Below are 20,026 nucleotides of genomic sequence, written 5' to 3'. Positions count from 1 at the left end.
AATAAGCATTTAGGAGATCAAGGGACCCCAGGAAGGAAGGCAGAATGTGGCAAAACAAGGTAACAATTACAAATGGATGAAACCACCTCACTAAAGTGGGTGGGGGAAAGGTACTGACCTGGGTAACTTTGGGAATGGGAGGATCCCTGAGACTAAAGGCAAAAGAACAGTACATAGCCCCATACTGCAGTTGGTAAAGTTGTTTCGTGCTGGTACTGGTTAATTCTGAAATGCTGTACAGTTCAGTTCAGTCGCTCAGTTGTGTCCGACTCTTTGTGGCCCCATGAATCACAGCACGCCAGGCCTCCCTGTCCATCACCAACTCCTGGAGTTCACTCAGACTCACCTCCATTGAGTCAGTGATGCCATCCAGCCATCTCATCCTCTGTCGTCCCCTTTTCCTCCTGCCTCTAATCCCTCCCAGAATCAGGGTCTTTTCCAATGAGTCAACTCTTCACATGAGGTGGCCAGAGTATTGGAGTTTCAGCTTTAGCATCATTCCTTCCAAAGAACACCCAGGACTGATCTCCTTTAGGGTGGACTGGTTGGATCTCCTTGCAGTCCAAAGGACTCTAGAGAGTCTTCTCCAACACCACAGTTCAAAAGCATCAATTCTTCGGTGCTCAGCTTTCTTCACAGTCCAACTCTCACGTCCATACATGACTACTGGAAAATCCATAGCCTTGACTAGACAGATCTTTGTTGGAAAAGTAATGTCTCTGCTTTTGAATATGCTATCTAGGTTGGTCATAACTTTCCTTCCAAAGAGTAGGCATCTTTTAATTTCATGGCTGCAGTCACCATCTGCAGTGATTTTGGAGCCCCCAAAAATTAAGTCTGACACTATTTCCACTGTTTCCCCATCTATTTTCCATGAAGTGATGGGACCAGATGCCATGATCTTAGTTTTCTGAATGTTGAGCTTTAAGCCACTTTTTCACTCTCCACTTTCACTTTCATCAAGAGGCTCTTTAGTTCCTCTTCACTTTCTGCCATAAGGGTGGTGTCATCTGCATATCTGAGGTTATTGATATTTCTCCCGGCAATCTTGATTCCAGCTTGTGCTTCTTCCAGCCCAGTGTTTCTCATGATGTACTCTGCATAGAAGTTAAATAAGCAGAGTGACAATATACAGCCTTGACGTACTCCTTTTCCTATTTGGAACCAGTTTGTTGTTCCACGTCCAGTTCTAACTGTTGCTTCCTGACCTGTACACTGTACAGGAAGACCTATTTTTTTTTTGAGCTTCAGTTTATTGCACATTTTTTACAAATCAAAGGTTTGTGGCAATTCTACCTTGAGCAAGTCTGTCGGCCCCACTTTCCCAACAGCATTTGCTCCCTTCATGTCTCTGTGTCACATTTTGGTAATTCTCATATTTCAAACTTTTTCATTATTATCATATGTGTTACAGTGACCTGTGTTCTTTGATCATATGTGTTACATTTGTGTTACAGTGACCTGTGATCTTGTGATCTACTACAACTCACTAATGGCTCAGATGATAGTTAGCATCTTTTAGCAATAAAGTATTATTTTAATTAAGGTACATACATTTTTTTTTTTTTAAGACAATGCTATTGCACACTTGAGGCTTCCCTGGTGGCTCAGACGGTAAAGAGTCTGCCTGCAGTGCAGGAGACCTGGGTTCAATCCTTGGGTCGGGAAGATCCCCTAGAGATGGGAATGACTACCCACTCCAGTATACTTGCATGGAGAATTCCATGGACAGAGGAGCCTGCCGGGCAGAGTCGGACAAGACTGGGTGACTAACGTATTTCACACTTAATAACTACAGTACAATGTAAACATGTTTTTAAAGATGTTTTTGTTGTGGACCGTTTTTAAAGTCTTTATTGAATTTGTTACAATATTGCTTCTGTTTTATGTTCTGTTTTTTTGACTATGAGGCATGTGGGATCTTAGCTCCCCGACCAGGGATTGAACATGTACCCCTGCAGTGGAAGGCAAAGTCTTAACCACTGGACTGCTAGGGAAGTCCTAAACACAACTGTTATATGCACCAGGCAAGAAAAAAATTCATGTGATGGACTTTATTGCAATATTTGCTTTATTGTAGAGTGGCTTTTGTCATACATTGACATGAATCAGCCATGGGTGTACATGTGTTCCCCATCCTGAACCACCCTCCCACCTCGCTCCCCGTCCCATCCCTCAGGGTCATCCCAGTGTACCAGCCCTGAGCACCCTGTCTCATGTATCGAACCTGGGCTGGCGATCTGTTTCACATATGTGTCCTGTTCTCTTCTAAGAGTTGTGTAGTTTTAGGTTTTACATGTAGGTCCTTAATCCATTTTGAGTTAATCTTTGTATATGGTGTGAGGTAAGGGTCCAGCTTCACTCTGTTGCATGTGAAGATCCTGTTTTCACAGCACCATTTGTTGAAAGGAATATACTTTCTCCATTGAATGGTCTTAGCAACCCTGTCGAAAATTATTTGGCCATATATGGGAGGGTATATTTCTGGGCTCTTCCCATTGTTTTATGTCTGTCTTTATGCCAGGACCAACCACACTGTTTCGATTACTTGTGCTTTGTAGTTAAGTTTTGAAACCAGAAAGTGCTCCATCCTCCAGCTCTGTGCTTTTTCAGGATTGTTTTGGCTATGCACGGCGCTTGAGATTCTATGTTAATTTTAGGATGGATTTTTCTGTTTCTGAAAAAAAAAATGTCATTGGGATTTTGGTAACAATTGCACTGAATCTATAGATTGCTTTGGATAATATTGACATTTTAACAATATTGTCTTCCAATCCATGAACATGAGATATTTGTGCCTTCTTTCATTTCTTTAAGCAATGTTTAGTAGCTTTAATTGGACACATCTTTCATCTCCTTGGGGAAATCAATTCCTAAGTATTTTATTCTTTTTAATGCTATTGTAAAAAGGATAAATTTTATATACTGTGTATATTTACCATCATTTAAAAACAAAAGCACCTCACAGACCCGTGAGGGAGACAGATAACACAGGCATTGAAGTGGTAGGATAGGTGTACAAGGGGTGGGGCAGGGCTGTGCAGGGATATCATGGTACAGATGCACAGGTGGCGCACTGCACAACTCTAGGGGTAGCCACTCATATATACAGTGATGCTGTATCAGATCACACCGCTGAGGCTTCGTTATTCTGCATAACCAGTGATTCTGTAATTTCACCAACTTACAGCAATAAGGATTTGTTTCTTGCTCAAGCTCTATGTCCAAACATGTTAGCATTGATGATGTCTCTCAGGCCTCCAGGCTGATGCAGAAGCCCTTGTCTGGAACACTGTGGTCCCAGAGCAGAGGGAAAAGAGAGCAAGTCCACCCTACATAGGTTCCTCCAGCCTCTTCACTCCTATTTCATTGTCTAAAAATGTGTCCAGGGTCAAACTCACCATCGATGGGGTAGGAAATGGAACAGACCCCAAAAAGGGGCAGCCTCTGAACCCTGCACTGAGACAGGTCCCCCTGGAGGGCACCCCTTAGGGCCTCAGCAAGAAGCTGAAAGAGGAAAGGGAACTTCCATCAGGAAAACAAATCTGAATGGCCACTGGTCAATGAGGGTTGAATCTGCAGACCAGCACAGCTGTGAGAGGCTGCCCTCACAGAAGGCAGCTCTAGCTGGGGTGGCTCACGTGCCTCTCGGGAGGAACACCCCATGGAGAGCTCTCCAGGGCTGAAGTTTGGTGCCTCTAACCAGAAAAGGGTCCTGGGAAGCCACAATCTCCAAGTCATCAGAGGCTAGTCTTTCCAGTGTGAATCCTTGCAACTCCCTCCTTGAAACACTCTCTGTCCTCTACCCAAATACTGACCATTCCTGATAAAAGGGCCTCGAACTTGAAGTTGCATCCAACAAACACAACATCCACCTCTTGCCGGGGGATGCTAATTTTGAGTCGGCGTCATCACTGACCGCCCACCAGGCACGTGGACGGGCTCCTCACGCCGCAGGAAGGCTGGGCACCCATGAACCTCCTGCGTCACTCGCTGTCCTCCACCTGTCTCAGCATCAGGACACCAGGGGCCCTGGAGAAGAAGAGCCTCTCAAGGGTTCAGCTCACAGATTTCCTCAGGACATGTGTTTCTCTGAGGAGGCAGCCCTTCCAGAAGCTTCCATTCATTAAGCTAATTGGCATTAAGACATCAGTCTTTGAAGTTTTCTTGCCTTCCCTAAGTGGCCCATCTGAATGTTTTTCTCTCATCTGTGGTCCTTCCGTGGTCTGGAGATACATACATATATATATATATATATTTTTTTTTTTTTAATTAGCCTTTATGTCTTTTTAAATATTTGGCTGCATCAGGTCTTAGCTGTGGCTTGCAGGTTCAGTAGCTTCGTGGCATGTGTGACCTTAGTTCCCAGACTGGGATCAAACCCACGTCCCCTGTATTGGCCTGCAGATCTGTGGTCTGCAGATTTATCCCATTTTCCACTTCAAAGATGCTGCATCCCAAGTGCCTGCTGGCTTTGTTAATGACGTTCTCCCTTGAAGAGCTCCTTCTTTCTGTAGAAGTGGGCAGAGCTGGGACTTGCCTGGCACTCCAGTGGTCAAGAATCTGCCTTCCAGTGGAGGGGATGCGGGTTCAATCCCTGGCCAGGGAACTAAGATCCCACATGCCAAGGGGTAGCTAAGACCATGCACCGCAACTAGAGAGAGATGCCCATGTGACACAACTAAATCCTGATGCAGCCCAAAAAAGAGAGACAGAAGTGACCAGAGCTGTCCACCTCTTGCTTTGGTTTGAGCAAATTGTGTCCAAAGTCATAGTGGCTAGTCCATCTTTTCCTCCAGCTTCCTCTCCCGTGCATTTTGCTGTATTCTGTAGGCAGAGCTGACAAAGGTGAGATTTTCCACAGAGGCTGGAGGGGGGCCTCCCTCTGGTGTGAAGTCTCTTTTCACAGATGGCACCCTGCTGAGCTCTCCAACAGGTCCAGCCAACGGCACCAGAGGCCAGGCTTCCCCACATGCTCCTTCCTCCAGTGGGTACAGTGATTGGGTTTGACATCCATTAACTGTCCCCAGAATGCCACGAAGCAAGGCCAGTGTCTTCTGTGCTGCAGAAATCTTGCTATACCCAAGAGCAGAAGGGCAGGCTGCCATGTGCCCCTTCCATGCATGGGGATGGTGGCTGGCCTCCACGTGGAGCAGGCTCTGTTCTCGTTTGCAGAGGGGACAGAGACCCGGAGTAGAGGGCCATGCTCACTGGACCCAATGCAAGGAAGGGTTTATGGAGCTGGGATTGTGGTCACCCAGGCAGCCACCTTTCTCCTCCCAGTTCCTAAAGGTGTTCTCTCCTCCCTGCTCACCTGAGTCCGGTCTATCCTGTTCCCTGAATCCAATCAGGCTTCAAATCAGATTTCCCTGTTCTGAAAGTGGAATGCTGCCCAAAGCAAAGTAGTCATTTCTGACCCATCACTCTGTGTTCCATGAGTGGTCATGGCGTGCTGTGAGCAAGCAGACAGGAGCAAAGCAGTTGGAGGTCTGGGCTTGGCAGGGTCCACATTTTGTTCCCAAGAGACTCCCCATCTCCTTCAGTTATTTGTTCTTAGGGCCCCTGGCTCCTGACCCAGTCTAACAAGGCCTCCCTCCCCGGGACCTGGAAGCCCCACCCCAACCACAAGGTTAAACTAGAAAGCACTACCAGCCCCCGCAGGTGAAACTTGCTTCCCAACAGCTGAGGAATGCAATCTCGATACCTAAACCGTGTTCTTCCATACCCTTTATAGCTTTTTCAATCTAGTGAAGTTTAGGTCTGACCCAACCTGCCAAATTTGAAAACCTGAAATAGCTGTGGAAGACTCTGCCTGCCCTTAGGGAAAGCTTTGGGGCTGGAGCCTGAGTCAAGTTTCCCCTACCAGGTGACCCTTATCAGCAGACTGAAGGTTCCACAGCTCATCAATCCGGCTCTCATCAACCCTATGGTTGCTTCACTGACCAGAGTGCACCGCCACCCGCCCACTACCTGTGTGCTGAGAAAGCCACGCCCTTCGTGCTTCTATGGCAGCACATCTTTATGCCAAAGACACCAAGTGTAAGATGCCACCCTCCTCCCAGCCCCCTTGGGGGTTAGTCCCACTCAAGCTTTCCTTTTCCCTGGAAGCTCAACCTGACGCACTCTAGATGCTCACGGGACCTCTGTTCACCTCTGGTTTTGGAGAAATCAGTTTCTGTTGCCTAATTTGACACCCGCACACAGCCCACCGCTCCCCACTGATGAACACAGGCACCGATCGGTTTACTGCAGCACTTTTATTTCCTCACAATGACGCGTTGCTGGGGCCTAATGTTCTCACATGACAGTAGAAAATCAAAGTCTGTTGTCATCTCTTAAAAGAATTGAGAATTGCGTACAAAAACCTTACATAAATTAAAAGGATGAATAAATTTACAGGTGTGAATGCAAACTGTTTCCAACTCAAGGCAAGTAACCAGAACAGTGCTCTGGTGGGAAATCTTCAGTAAGAAAGGAAAGCAGGTCCTACGGCTTGGACCTTCCCAACCCCGTGTAAGACCGGCCAAGACAGAAATGACAACTGTTTCAGGACTCTTGCCAGCCTCTAGAGAAATCCTGGAATAGGCAGCTCTGACACATTAATACCCTGCACAGACTGAGAGACTCAGTCTCCCAGATTCTTATCAAGCCATTGGATTTCTCTTCCATAAACATTCTCACCTCAGCTCGAGGTGAGAGAGCCGCATATAACTAGGGGTTTAAATCAAAGATATGCACAGGGTATTAAACATATACCAAGGTAAGAGTTAACTTGAATACAAGGTCAAAATCAGCAACAAGTTCTACAATCCAGTGCTGATATCAGATACAAGCTTCAAGGACAAATTTCTTTTCAAAGGCTTATTCCAGTTTCATGAGGCTAGCATGAGGTGTATACATTTGCCACGGCAAATTTATACTTCTGAATTAACTCATGCAGCAAATGCTACGCATCTGCTCGCAGTCCATTTAGAAGCATTTGCGGTGGACAATGGAGGGGCCAGACTCGTCATACTCCTGCTTGCTGATCCACATCTGCTGGAAGGTGGACAGGGAGGCCAGGATGGAGCCTCCGATCCACACCGAGTACTTGCGCTCGGGAGGAGCAATGATCTGAAACGACAAGAATGGGGCTTTAGCAGGTAGCACCATCTTAGCCGCAAGGCCCCTGGGCCCAAGGCCACAGCCGCCTCTGCCTCACCTTGATCTTCATCGTGCTTGGAGCCAGCGCAGTTATCTCCTTCTGCATCCTGTCAGCGATGCCAGGGTACATGGTGGTCCCACCAGACAGGACCGTGTTGGCATACAGGTCCTTTCGGATGTCCACGTCACACTTCATGATGGAGTTGAAGGTGGTCTCATGGATGCCACAGGACTCCATACCTAAGGGACAAAACTCACCCTCAGAAATCGCACGTTCAAGGTGAAAAGCACCTTGACCCTCGGCAGCCTCAGAGGGAGGTCACTCATGCTGCCCGCCAGACACCTACCCAGGAAGGACGGCTGGAAGAGTGCCTCGGGACACCGGAACCGCTCATTGCCAATGGTGATCACCTGACCATCGGGCAGCTCATAGCTCTTCTCCAAGGAGGAGGAGGATGCAGCAGTAGCCATCTCCTGCTCGAAGTCCAGGGCGACGTAGCAGAGCTTCTCCTTGATGTCACGCACAATTTCCCGCTCGGCTGTGGTGGTAAAGCTGTAACCACGTTCCGTGAGGATCTTCATGAGGTAGTCTGTCAGGTCCCGGCCAGCCAGGTCCAGACGCAGGATGGCGTGGGGGAGGGCGTACCCCTCGTAGATGGGCACCGTGTGGGTGACCCCGTCCCCAGAGTCCATGACAATGCCAGTGGTGCGGCCAGAGGCGTACAGAGACAGCACAGCCTGGATGGCCACATACATGGCAGGAGTGTTGAACGTCTCGAACATGATCTGCAGGAGACAAAAGGCTTCTTTACTCAAAGGAAGGGACTCAGGGCCACCCCATGCTCTCACACCATGCCAGCATGCCACAAATGTGATGTGTGGAGAAAAGAAAAGGAAGCAAGCAGAAACACAAATAAGAAACCTTGAGACTTCAGGAAGGAAATGCCAGGAGAAGAACAGAACCCTGGAAATATTGAAAGAAATACTTGAATTTCAGAAAACAAAACTGAACATGAAATGACTAGCGAAATAGGTGAAATGGCTCAACCCACCCGGCTGTGCTTACCTGGGTCATCTTCTCACGGTTGGCCTTGGGGTTCAGAGGGGCCTCCGTCAGCAGCACGGGGTGCTCCTCGGGGGCCACACGCAGCTCGTTGTAGAAGGTGTGGTGCCAGATCTTCTCCATGTCGTCCCAGTTGGTGACGATGCCGTGCTCGATGGGGTACTTAAGGGTCAGGATGCCACGCTTGCTCTGGGCCTCGTCGCCCACGTAGCTGTCCTTCTGCCCCATGCCCACCATGACGCCCTGGTGTCGGGGACGCCCAACGATGGACGGGAACACGGCCCGGGGGGCGTCATCCCCAGCAAAGCCAGCTTTGCACATGCCAGAACCATTGTCGATGACGAGGGCGGCAATTTCTTCTTCCATGGCGATCTATTCAAAGATGAGACCAACTCAGGCGCGCCCTGACGCTCAGAGAACGGCCCCGGCAATGGCCCTCCCCGCGAGGCGTTCCACCTCCCCCCGACCCGGCTGCAGAGTAACCGCCTGGAACCGGGGCCGGCTTTTATGTAACGCCCCCTCCCACGTCGTTCCGCGGAAAGGAGACTGGGGGCTCTCAATACTGCCGCCCGGACTCGCCCTGCCCCCTCCCCCAGCAGCACACCCGCTGCGCCCTCCGCGAACCAGGTGGGGCGCGTCCCAGCCCACTTACCCCACCCCGCCCCACACGACCACCCTTTGTTCCCGGGGTCGAGGTGGCCAAGCCTCTAGGGCCGGGAGTAGAAAGAGGAACTGCGAAGGGGTGCGAGGGCCCGGATACCCAGACAGGCCGCCTAGGCCTGGTCGCTTACCGATGGAGGAGACGGGCCGCGGGGTGCGGAAGAGCGAGCAAAGAAGCGCGGGAGGACACGGAACACGAGCCGGCTGCGGCGAGTGAGACCGTCCGCGGCCTCCCCCGCCGGTATTTAAGCGAAGCGGGGCGCGCGCGCGGACCGGCGGCGCGCGCGGCCCCAGAACATGTCCATATATGGCGATCTTTCCGAACGCCGGGCGCCCATTGGCCCGCCCGAGAGGGGCACGTGGGGCCCCGCGCCCGGTCCCGCCCCCCGCCCGCACCGCCCCCAACCGCCCCGCCCGCGCTGCCCCCGGGCGCCCAAGACCCCCAGAATGGGACCCCGCGCTGACCGGCGCGCGGGTGGGATGGGTGGGCGCCCCCGGGGGGCTGCAGGGGTGGTCGCATAGGAGGCCGGGAGCTGACCTGGGGGCCCCGCCCCGGGACTGTCGCGCGCCGTGGGGGAGGGCCCGGCTGCACCCCGAAACTGCCTGGCCCGGGGCTGGGCGGCACCCGGAGCAGGGTGTGTACCCGCGGCCTGGCCGCGCCGGTGGGCTTTCCTCCCCGCGCCCCCTTTAATCTTCCCCTAGTCTCTGCAGGCCATCAAGGGGGGGTTCCCGGCACCGGGCTGGGGGAGGGGAGGGTAGTGGTCCCGGGAGGGTGGTGGTCCCGGCCGGCCTCCCTTGCGGCACTGTGGGCCCGGTGTTCCAAGGCGGTCCTGGGGAGCCGTGACCTCGACCCTGTCTGGATGGGAAGGAGCCGCTTGTCCCCCACCGCAGCCAGGATCGCGTAGGCCTCAGCGTCGGAGTTGGGGCACCGTGGTCCCTGACTATACAGAGACTGGCCCGATTCTACCACACCCAACGCATCCTGCCCCTCAAACCGCAGGCCCGATTGTCCCCAGGCGGGGGCTCCACTCTGGGTTTGGGGTCACCCCGTCCCCTCTGGGGAGGGGCTGGAGCTTTGTTTCATTTTAATGACCTTTGAGCGTTGTAGGGAAACTGAGGCAGGGAAGAAGTCTTGACTGCCTAAACGGTCAACTCCTCCTCTAAACTTGAAGGTGGCACCCTCTCTTCTGTTTAAGTTGTGTGTGTGTGTGTGTGTGTCTGTGCGTGCGTACAGTCGGTCACTGGTGTCCCACTGTTGGACCCTGCTGCCCTGGGGCTGTGGTTTTCCCGGGTCCAGGGCGCGCCCTTTCTCCCAGGAGCTGGCATTGAAGACTTGTCACTTCTGGCAGGGTCCTGATGACCCCCTCTGCCCGCCAGTATTTGGGTTATGTCCAGAGGGAACTAGGTATCATGGTTTCCTTAGACTTGTAAGCTTCAGGATTGCTCAGTAATGAATGAAAACATCACGGGAGACATGGGGAAGAGCAGTGGCCAAAGAGGGATGGCAATGGTGCCAGGCAGAGTGAGTCTGGGGACTCGTCCAATGTCCAGGTGCTCTGGCTGGCATCTGATGGGGGGCGGGGCCGAGCGCCCCAAAGAGCTGGGCAAGGTCTGGTGTCTAGCTGATGTCCATATCTACCTTTGCGCTAGGCAGGTAAAGCAGGTGCCCAGCTCACCTGCGGACTGCAGTCACCCAGATGCCAAAGCCATGCCTGTGGCCACCCTTGCTGCCAGGCCTAGCTGGGTTCCCGACTCCCAAGACTTTGCAAGGGCACAGGGCAAGGCTGCTGTCCATCAGGTGTGTGCTCCACCCCAGGGAGAACCTGGGGCTGTCTCCCTCCAGAAAAACCCACCCTTACAGGCGCCCCTGGACACAACCACGGGGCCTTCAATCCCCAGGTGGGGGAGTGTGTGAAGATGACTGCAGTACTTGGCGGGAGGGGGGGGGGGGTCCCAAGATGTCACACATGGCAAGTGGGAAGTTTCCAGTATCGTCCAAGGCGTCGCGCCCAGTGTCCGCCTACCCGCATTCCACTCAGGCTCTCTCGTCTGCGGGGGCCTCCCCTCCCCGGACTCCAGTTCCCTCCGGCACTCCTTTGTCTGGTGCGCCCGGGCTGCTTCGTAGGACAGATGGGGAGGGGGCGGAGGCCGTTGAAACTCTGTCCCCTTCCCCACCCCACCCCCCGCTGCCATCTTCCCCACTTTGCAAGGGCGCTGGATGCACAAGTCAAGGAGTCGTGGGGGGAAGTGGGACCCGGCCTGGGTTCCCGGGGGCTCCCACCCTAGGCAGCCAGACCCCCACCCGCAGGGCCGGCCAGCGGCGGAGGGGCAGGGGCACTCTCAGCCGGCCTGGCGCGGGGTGGGATGAGCTGGGGGAGCAGCTTCCACTTCCGCGGCTGTGTCACCCGGCGCGGGGCGGGGGGAGGGGGGTCAAGGTGCGGCCGCAGGTGCGCAGGTGGGGGGCGGCGGCGCGCAGTGCGGCCATATTTGGCCATTTCGGCGCCGCCGGAGCCCCGCCCGCCGCCCGGGAAGCCGCAGCCCGGGCAGCCCTGTCCCCGCCCGCCGCCGGCCCTGAGTCACCGGCCGGGCGGGGGGCGGAAGTAACGGACTAGGGGCTCTGGGCGCGCTCCTCGCCTTATTTAGTCAAGGAGGCCGCGGATTGGCCGGCGAGACAAAGGGGCGGTGGCGGGCGGCCGGGGCGGGGGCAAGGAGGCCCAGGCTGTCTTCGAGAGGACGGGGCGGGGAGGGGGGGGCACGCCGCCGCCGCTCCCACCCTGTCCGCGGGTCCGGGAGACCCCGCCGCCCCGCGTCACACCCGGCCGCGAGAGCGAAGGGTGGGGTGCGCGTGTCCCCAGAGGTCAGGTGGCGCGGGCGGGGATGGGGGGTGGGGAAGCGAAGCTGGAGGTTTGGCGAGGGTGTGGAGGGGGTGACCCCTCGCCTGGGAAGCACCCCCACCCGGAACCAGCAGTAAGTGGATGCTGCGGGTCCAGGGACCGAGCCCCACAAAGAGAGAGACCTCCAAACCCTGCGCAGGGGGCTTGGGGAACGCCGCATTCTGTGCTGTGATTTTTCTGTTTTGCAACTGGCAGTGTGAGGCCTCGCCCAAGGTCATCTCAGGGCTGTGCTAATGGAAGCACAAGGCCGCCCCCTCCTCCCTCAAGATGGAGAGGCCCAGGAATCCCTTGGGAGGGGACCACATGAATGTGGCAGCCCCTGGCTCGGGTGAGCAGGGAGGCCCTGGGAGGAGCGAGAGACGGCAGCTGCACTTCTGCCCAGAAGCGGGTGTGTCCTTCCATCGTGAGGATGGAGGGTGGTCAGAGAAATGTGATTTTTTTTTTTTTTTAATTCGGTGCTGGGTTTGGTGGATTTATCGTGTGCTTGCTGCGTCTCGTTTCATCTTGCGGCCATATAACGGCAGAGAAGACACTGGTGCAGGGAGGTGGCATCACCTTGCAAGGAAGTGTGGCCTGACTGACTTGGCCCCAGGCCTCCCCAGCCCTGGGGCACTGCCAGGCAACCCCAGCTCAGGGTCTTTCTTTATTTTTCCCTCTGACAGCCACACCAGCCTGTCAGTCTCCCAGCTCCAGCCTCCAGGGATCCTTTGCAGGATCCAGGGTCATCTCTGCACCTGGTAGCCTGACCTGCAGCCCATCACCCCATCCCTGCCTCCCGCCTCTCATCATCTCCCACTAGCCAGTTACTTGCCAGGCAGCTTAGGGACTTGGTAATGAGTCCCCCTTTCTGCTTTTGCCTCTGCCACTCCACCTGCCAGGAATGCCTTTCTTTCCCCTCCCCCCAAACGCAACGTGGGATTCTGAGTTGGATCCTCGAACAGGAAGGAAAAAAAAAGACAGTAGTGGAAGAACCGGTGAAATCTGAGCAAAGTCTGAAGTTTAATGAATTAAGTACCAGTCAATTTCAGTACGACAGTCGTACCATGACTTGTGTAAGATGTTAACATTAGGGGAAACCAGGTGGAAAGTCTGCAGAAATACTAATACTGACTTTGGGGCGTTTGTGTCAGTCTAAAATTATCTCATAAAAGGACTTAATTTTTAAAATGCCAAGGAGGATTTTCCTGGTGGTCCAGTGGTTAAGACTCTGTGCTTCCACTGAAGGGGGCACAAGTTCAATCCCTGGACAGGACATGTAGGGAAGTTCTGTGTGCCACAGTATGGCAAAAAAAAAAATCCAAGGAAAACCACCAAGTTTCCCTACCCTCAGCTCACTGTCGTATTCTCCTAGGCTTGTGGGTCAAACGCAAGATGACTGTTCTATCACATAAGGCCTTCTCCAGGGTGCTGGGCTGGCTCCCACGGCGGCAGGCACAGCCCCTGGAGTGGTTCTGTCTGTTTGGAACAAGGGTCCCCAAACTGCCCTGGTAAACAAAGTCAGGTTCTGCTGGCTTGGCCTGCCTACCTCTAAGTTTCAGATCAATAAACAGAGTCAGACCACATACTTCTGTCTCTGGTCTAGGTGTCTAGAGGGATTTGTTCTGCTGGCACTTTATAGACAGGCACACAAAGTCCAGCTGTCCCAAGGCACCCCAGGAGCCTGGGGCTGCAGCCCCAAGCCCTGTGGAGCCTCCATGGTGGCCAAATGCTTGGGTACTCAGGCGTTGGTGAATTTTCAGGTGCTGTATGCTCATCCCTGCCATTTGTCCTGTGCCAGGATGCACTGGGCCAGGCCTCTTCATGTGTCATCCAGTCATTGCTGCATGAGGCAGGTAAACAGGGTCACAGGGTGTACCCCCCCATGAAGTTAGGGGGTCAGGTACACAGAGATACCCAGGCCAGAGCTTCACTGCTCTGGCAGTGGAGAGCTCCAGGTATCTTTTAGACAGGCCCCACTGGAGTTTCTGGGAGCTTCCCATCTCACTATGATGCAATGGGAACCGAGGGGGCCCTTGGAAGAGTACTGGGCTGGGAGTCAGGACCTGAGTTCTGGGTCTCAATTTCTGTAAAGAAGATGGGCCAGTGATGTGAGTGATGTTTGACCCACCAGAGGCTCTGAGCCTGGTGGCCCTCCTGCACTGGACATAGGTGTGGGGACAGGATGCCCCTGGATGGCCCAGTGAACTTTCCCCAAGCCTCACTACTGAGGTTTTCCAGACCTCTGGCCTCGATGTCCCCAGGCATTCAGTTTTCTTTGATGAGTAAGAGGTACTCAGTCAGCACCTCCACGTGTCAGACCTGAGATTCTCTGGAGCAGCAGTCTCCGCACTCTGCTTCCAACGGCGCATCCCCAGGCCTCACTGCCCTGGGCCTCCGGGGCCAGTGACAGCGCTCTCTACACCACTGAGCAGCCTGCTGGCCTGGCACAGAGGCCCAGAAGTGGTCACAGTCTGCTTTTCACCTTTGCTTGCACACATGCCAAGAGCACACTTTGCCCACCCGTGTGGACCCTGCTCTCTTTGGTTAGGGCTTATCATGTGTGCACAGTTCTTACTCTTGGTGAGCTGTGTCCAGAGATTGCCAAAAGGAACCAAGGATTATACCCAGAATTCTGGGCTTCCAGCTGCTTCATGATAGCCCTACCTCAGCATGTGGCTAAAGACAAACCCGGGTGCCTGCCAGACCATAGCACTCTGCACATCCTGGTCCTGTGTCTGTCCAGTCCAGCTGCCAGCCTTCTGCTTCCCTCCAATTAATGCTACAAACCCATCACCCTGCCCCCCTTGCCACCCACTGCCTTGAGATAGAAATTCAGCCCCTTACCCTGTTGCTGGGGGCTCTCATGGCAAGCTCTGATTGACCCCTCCACCCCCTCACCTCACACACCTCCCACTCACAGCCCTCCAGCCCAGGACCAGCATCTGCCCAGAAAGATTTTCCCATTGGCTGCTGCCTCTGCAGGCCTCCAGGTCATCCCCTGGCGTTGGGACAAGTCCCCACCTCCTACCTGAATGCTTGTTATTCAGTTTGTCCCTGCCCTTGGCCCCAGAGTGTGGTTCTTCTGAGGCAAGGTGCAGCTGGTGTCCCCTTATACTTGGGAGGGAAGAAGGAATAGAGGTAGAGGGTTTCCAGACAGCCCTGCCAGAGGGAAGGGCCTTCCCTGAGAGTCAGAAGAGGGACAGGGGAGCGGCTGCTCAGAATATGACTCTAGAGCTGAGAGGGAAAGGAGACCCACCCAAGGCCTGACTATCCCCAGGAACCCTCATCCAGTAATGCAGCTGGTAGGCGCATGGGGCTGTCGGCAACAAGGGTGGGGCCCACCTCCTGCACCTCTCGTTCTGGCCCCAGGCTGCGGGGAGCTCGCCCAGCCAGCCGAATTCTCTTGAGTTGGACTAGGTCAGGACTGTCGCGACAGGTGTCCGCACCCCCGGGACACCTGGCGCCACACGTAAGACGGGGAGGCGGATCAGGGCAAAACACAGGGAGGAGGCCGCTGCTCTGATGCTGTCTGCTCCCCGCTACTACTCCAAAGGCTGCAGCTGGGGTGCGCAGAGTGGTGCGGGGCGAGGTCAGGGCCGAGGTCGAGTCGGTTCCGGACGGGTCACCCGGGCCTTCGCCGCACCCACATTCCCGGGCTCGGACTTCCCCGGGAAGCTGCGCTTCGGGGGCGGGGCCTATAGAGCCCGGCCCCGCCCACTCCGGACTCGCTGGCGGGGCCTAGGGTAGCTTTTCCTAATTTGGTCCCGGGGCGGGTCCCAGGCCTCGAGTCCTAGCGCGCCCCTCCCCGTCCCCCGGCTCGCTTCCACCTCCGGGAGCCTGACCCCAGCCCCAGCACCGGCTTTCCCTGGGCCCTTTGGGGTCAGCGCCGGAGTCCCGGGAGAAGCTAGGTCCAGCGGGCGGCGGAGAGAGGGCGGAAGAGGCTGCCTCTGAAGCAGCGCCAACTGGGTCCGGAAGCCTGGGGCGCCCTGCCACCCACGGCCATTCTGCGCCCCCTCTGTTAGCGGGTTTCAGATCTGGGACCGCCCGTTCACCGCTCAACCCGCATCTCCGCAACGGGTTGCGGGCAGGGCACTGCACGCATGGCCCTGCAGACTGGGGAGGTGGGCGCCAGTGCCCGCAGGCAACACGCACCTCTCCAGATCAGGCACGGGCTGGGTGCGGATCATCCCCTGTAAGCAGCGAGTTTGGAGGCTTGGGCCAGGAGATGGCGCTCTGGCCGGTCGCGGCGGCCCGGAGCGTCCAGCTCTAAAACAGGCCACTGTCATTCCCAGGTGGGCCGCCAGGTGGATCCCGCTATCGCGGCAAAGTGCCCCGGGTCGGGCGAGGACTGGGCGAGTCGGGGCCGCACCTGTCAGCTCCACCCTAACCCTCCACCCGGCTGGCCCGGGCCTCCCGCACAACACCGGCAGCCACTGACCCGGGCTGGGGAGGTCGCTGTCGGTGGCCGCTGAGTCACTGCCGCCCAAGGGTGACAGGGAGTGGCTTGGGAGTGGCCGGTGACTTCAGTCCGTACTGACGCAGGGAGACAAGGTGGGATTGGGGTCAGCCTGTACCCAGGGCAACAGAAGAAGGGAGGGCCAGGGCCACCACTCAGGAGGCAGGGCCAGCCCACCCCTATGTCCCTGTACCTTCTGTTCAGGGAGCAGACAGCACCCACAGAGGGATCCCAAAGCTAGAGCAGACCCTGGGCCTGAGTGTGTCTGTTGGATACACAGCTGGTTTAGATGGCAGCTGCCATACCGTCTGCTCACCGGACACGCTGGGTTATTTCAGCAGCTAGACCACCTGGGCAGATGGCCATAGATAACCAGTTCAGAGAGGAGGAGGAGGCTCAGAGAGGCCGAGGTTGGTTTGAGGACGCACAGCATGATTTGAGGGGTGGGACTCTGAGCCCCTCCCCCAACTACACACATCCTGCTGGCATGGGCAGGCCTGGGTTGGGGGCCGAAGGGGTGTGTGTTCAAACCACTTCTCTAGAAGCTATGCAAGGGCTGTCAGCTGGGGGGCTAGGTCATTTGGGGTTGGGTTAGCCCCAGGAATGTGGGAGTGGGAGCTGGTGGAGGTGCAACCTCTAGGGAACCTGGAGTGCCACGCCAGGGCAACAAGACCCAGAACGCCCTGGGGTGGGTGGGTGGGTAGGGAGTTGAGGGCAGACTCATGAGGTCTCCCTGAAAGTTGATAGTCAGGGGGCAGAGAGAGCCAGATTGGGGTCAGGTCATTCCTGGGAAAGGACAGAGGATGCCCATGGGCAGGTGGCCAGAGCGGCACCTCTGCCTCCCTGGGTGACAGGTGAGTCACCCTACCTGTGTGTCCACCAGGGCCTGTGTGAGTGAACTGTCTCGGAGCCAGCCCCCAGGAGCAGCCCTGACCCACAGGAGTCAGCCAAGGTTAGCAGTACTGAGCAGGCTCACAGACCCACTCCTGCCCACAGCATTTTCTTCCCTACTTTGCCCAGACACAGACTGAGTGTGGGGCTGGGAAGGGGCAGGCCTAGGGCCTGTAAGTAGGAGCAAGTTGGCATATCTGCAGGTGCCTGTGTCTTACCTACCTGGGAACAAGGGAGGGAGTTTCAAGATGAAAATGTTCCCTCGGATTTTTTGGATGAATGTTCAGCATGCAGGATCTTATTTCCCTGTTAGTTGCTCAGTCGTATCTGATTCTTTGTAACCCCATGGACTGTAGTCTGCCAGGCTCCTCTGTCCACGGAATTCTCCAGGCAAGAATACTGGAGTGGGTTGCCATTCCCTTCTGCAAGGGATCTTCCCAATCCAGAGATCAAACCCAGGTCTCCCATATAGCAGGCAGATTCTTTACCACCTGAGCCACAAGGGAAGCCCTATAATACTAGAGTGGTTTGCCATGACCTCCTCCAGGGGATCTTCCCGAATCAGGGATCGAACCCGCATCTCTTATATCTCCTGTATTGGCAAGAGTGTTCTTTACCACCTGGGAAGCCCTAGTTCCCTGACTAGGGATCAAGCCCGCGCCCCCTGAGTGAAAGGATGGACTCTATTCCACTGGATGGCCAGGGAAGTGCTATGTTCCCTCAGGCATTGAAGACTTGACTCCCTGGCTCTTCCTACTACTGCTCTTGGGATATGGTTGTCATTTGAGCCCCAACCCAGAGTCCATGGTTTTTTGTGTTTCTCCACAAGAGTTTGTTGGGCTTCCCAGGTGGCGCTAGTGGTAAAGAACCTCCCGCCAATGCAGGAGACTAAGAAACATGGGTTTGATTCCTGGATCAGGAAGATCCCCTGGAGGAGGGCATGGCAACCCACTCCAGTATTCTTGCTTGGAGAATCCCATGAACAGAGGAGCCTGGGAGGTAGGCTCCTGGTGGGTAGCAAAGAGTAGGACACGACTGAAGTAGCTTAGCATGCATGCACAAGAATTTAGGCTTTCCCCCTTTTTTTCCAGCTGATCTGAGATTTCTGGGGTACCAGTACTGAAGACTTCTCATTCTTGTCTTGACCATTACTAAGCCCCAGGCCCTCAATGTCCTTCAGTTCTTCGGAATTTTCTCATGTTATTTCTTTCATATTTTCCCTCTATCCTGTTTTATTTTTTCTGTTCTTTGGTTTGGGGTTTTCTATTAATAGGCTGGTCATACCTCCTGGTTGAATCTTTTAATCATCCTATTTTTCCTTCTATCTCTTTATATTTTTTAACTTCCTGTAATGATTTTCAACTTGTTCTGACCCTGCAGTGGAATTTAATTTTATTTATTTATTTTAGTTACACAGTGCAGCATGTGGATCTTAGTTCCCTGACCAGGGATTGAACCCATGCCCCCTGCAGTGGAAGCGTGAATTCTTAACCACTAGACCTCCAAGGAAGTCCTACAGTGGATTTAAAATTAGTTATTATGGTTTAAAAAAATTTTTTGAGACACTTTAAGATGCACTAATTTTTTTTTACCATTTGTCACACTTGTCTTATTTTCTTTTTATTTTTCTCTTTTAATTTCTAAACCATTTGGGAGTTGGTCTCAGACATTCTGACCTTTACTCCTTAATATTTCAGTGTCTTTTCCCTAAGAACAGGGACATTGTCTTATATAACCACAGTACAGCAACCAAAATCAGGCAGTTTCACATCAATATGACACAGTTCATCTAATCTGCAATCTGAATTTCAGTGATGACAGTTGTCCCAATAATGTCCTACACAGAATTTTTTCCTGACCTAATCCAAGATCTGCATTGCATTTAGTTATCCTAACTTATGACACACTTAATCCCCAGAGCCTCACTCCTGTTCTCTGTACCATTTATAGCATATCACCTATAGGTGAGAAGATTTTTATCAGAAGCAGACCAGCACTAATGCCTCAAGCTGAGTGGCTTGGCATGGTCCCCATGGGAACCATTTGATGAAGGTGCCCATGTGCAGAGCCTATTTGACTGTAGGACCAGGCAATGAACCATTTCTGTTTTGGCCCAGAAGTCAGAGATGGAGCTTAGTCCATTTTGGATCCCCAGCAAGGCTTCTGGCACACAGTAGGTACTTAATAAGTGCCTGTGATTGTTGGACATGAAGTGTCTGATTCTTTCATGATGGCCTGAGCCTCTGCAGATAAATTTGGGCTTGGCATGGGTGTTTGGCTGAGAAAAGAAGAGAATGTAAAGGCAAAGAAGAAAAGGAAAGATACCCCCATCTGAATGCAGAGTTCCAAAGAATAGCGAGGAGAGATAAGAAAGCCTTCCTCAGCGATCAATGCAAAGAAATAGAGGGAAACAATAGATGAGAAAGTCTAGAGATCTCTTCAAGAAGATTAGAGATACCAATGGAACATTTCATGCAAAGATGGGCACAATAAAGGACAGAAATGGTATGGACCTAAACAGAAGCAGAAGATATTACAAAGATGTGGCAAGAATTCACAGCAGAACTATACAAAAAACATCTTCATAACCCAGATAACCACGATGGTGTGATCCGTCACCTAGAGCTAGACATTCTGGAATGTGAAGTCAGGTGGGCCTTAGGAAGCATCACTATGAACAAAGGTAGTGGAGGTCATGGAATTCCAGTTGAGCTATTTCAAATCCTAAAAGATGATGCTGTGAAAGTGTTGCACTCAATATGCCAGCAAATTTGGGAAACTCAGCAGTGACCACAGGACTGGAAAAGGTCAGTTTTCATTCCAATCCCAAAGAAAGGCAATGCCAAAGAATGCTCAAACTACTGCACAATTGCACTCATCTCACACACTAGCGAAGTAATGCTTAAAATTCTCCAAGTCAGGCTTCAACAGTATGTGAAC

At 53.7% G+C, this 20,026-nt stretch overlaps 1 protein-coding gene across 1 annotated transcript; it reads right to left on the bottom strand.

Moving 5' to 3' along the window:
- Positions 1 to 6,238: 6,238 nt before the first annotated feature.
- Positions 6,239 to 9,154, bottom strand: ACTG1 (actin gamma 1). The gene is made up of 5 exons (XM_019981503.2): positions 8,998 to 9,154; positions 8,210 to 8,578; positions 7,491 to 7,929; positions 7,202 to 7,383; positions 6,239 to 7,113 (listed from the first exon to the last, which is right to left on the bottom strand). The coding sequence occupies exons 2-5, from the start codon at positions 8,570 to 8,572 to the stop codon at positions 6,970 to 6,972; spliced, it is 1,128 nt and encodes a 375-aa protein (XP_019837062.1). The 5' UTR covers positions 8,573 to 8,578; positions 8,998 to 9,154; the 3' UTR covers positions 6,239 to 6,969.
- Positions 9,155 to 20,026: the final 10,872 nt, after the last annotated feature.

Source organism: Bos indicus, chromosome 19, assembly GCF_029378745.1.
Source record: "Bos indicus isolate NIAB-ARS_2022 breed Sahiwal x Tharparkar chromosome 19, NIAB-ARS_B.indTharparkar_mat_pri_1.0, whole genome shotgun sequence".
Classification (NCBI taxonomy): Eukaryota; Metazoa; Chordata; class Mammalia; order Artiodactyla; family Bovidae; genus Bos; species Bos indicus.
Note: the sequence above shows the minus strand (reverse complement) of the source record. Positions and strands in the feature narration are given on the sequence as shown.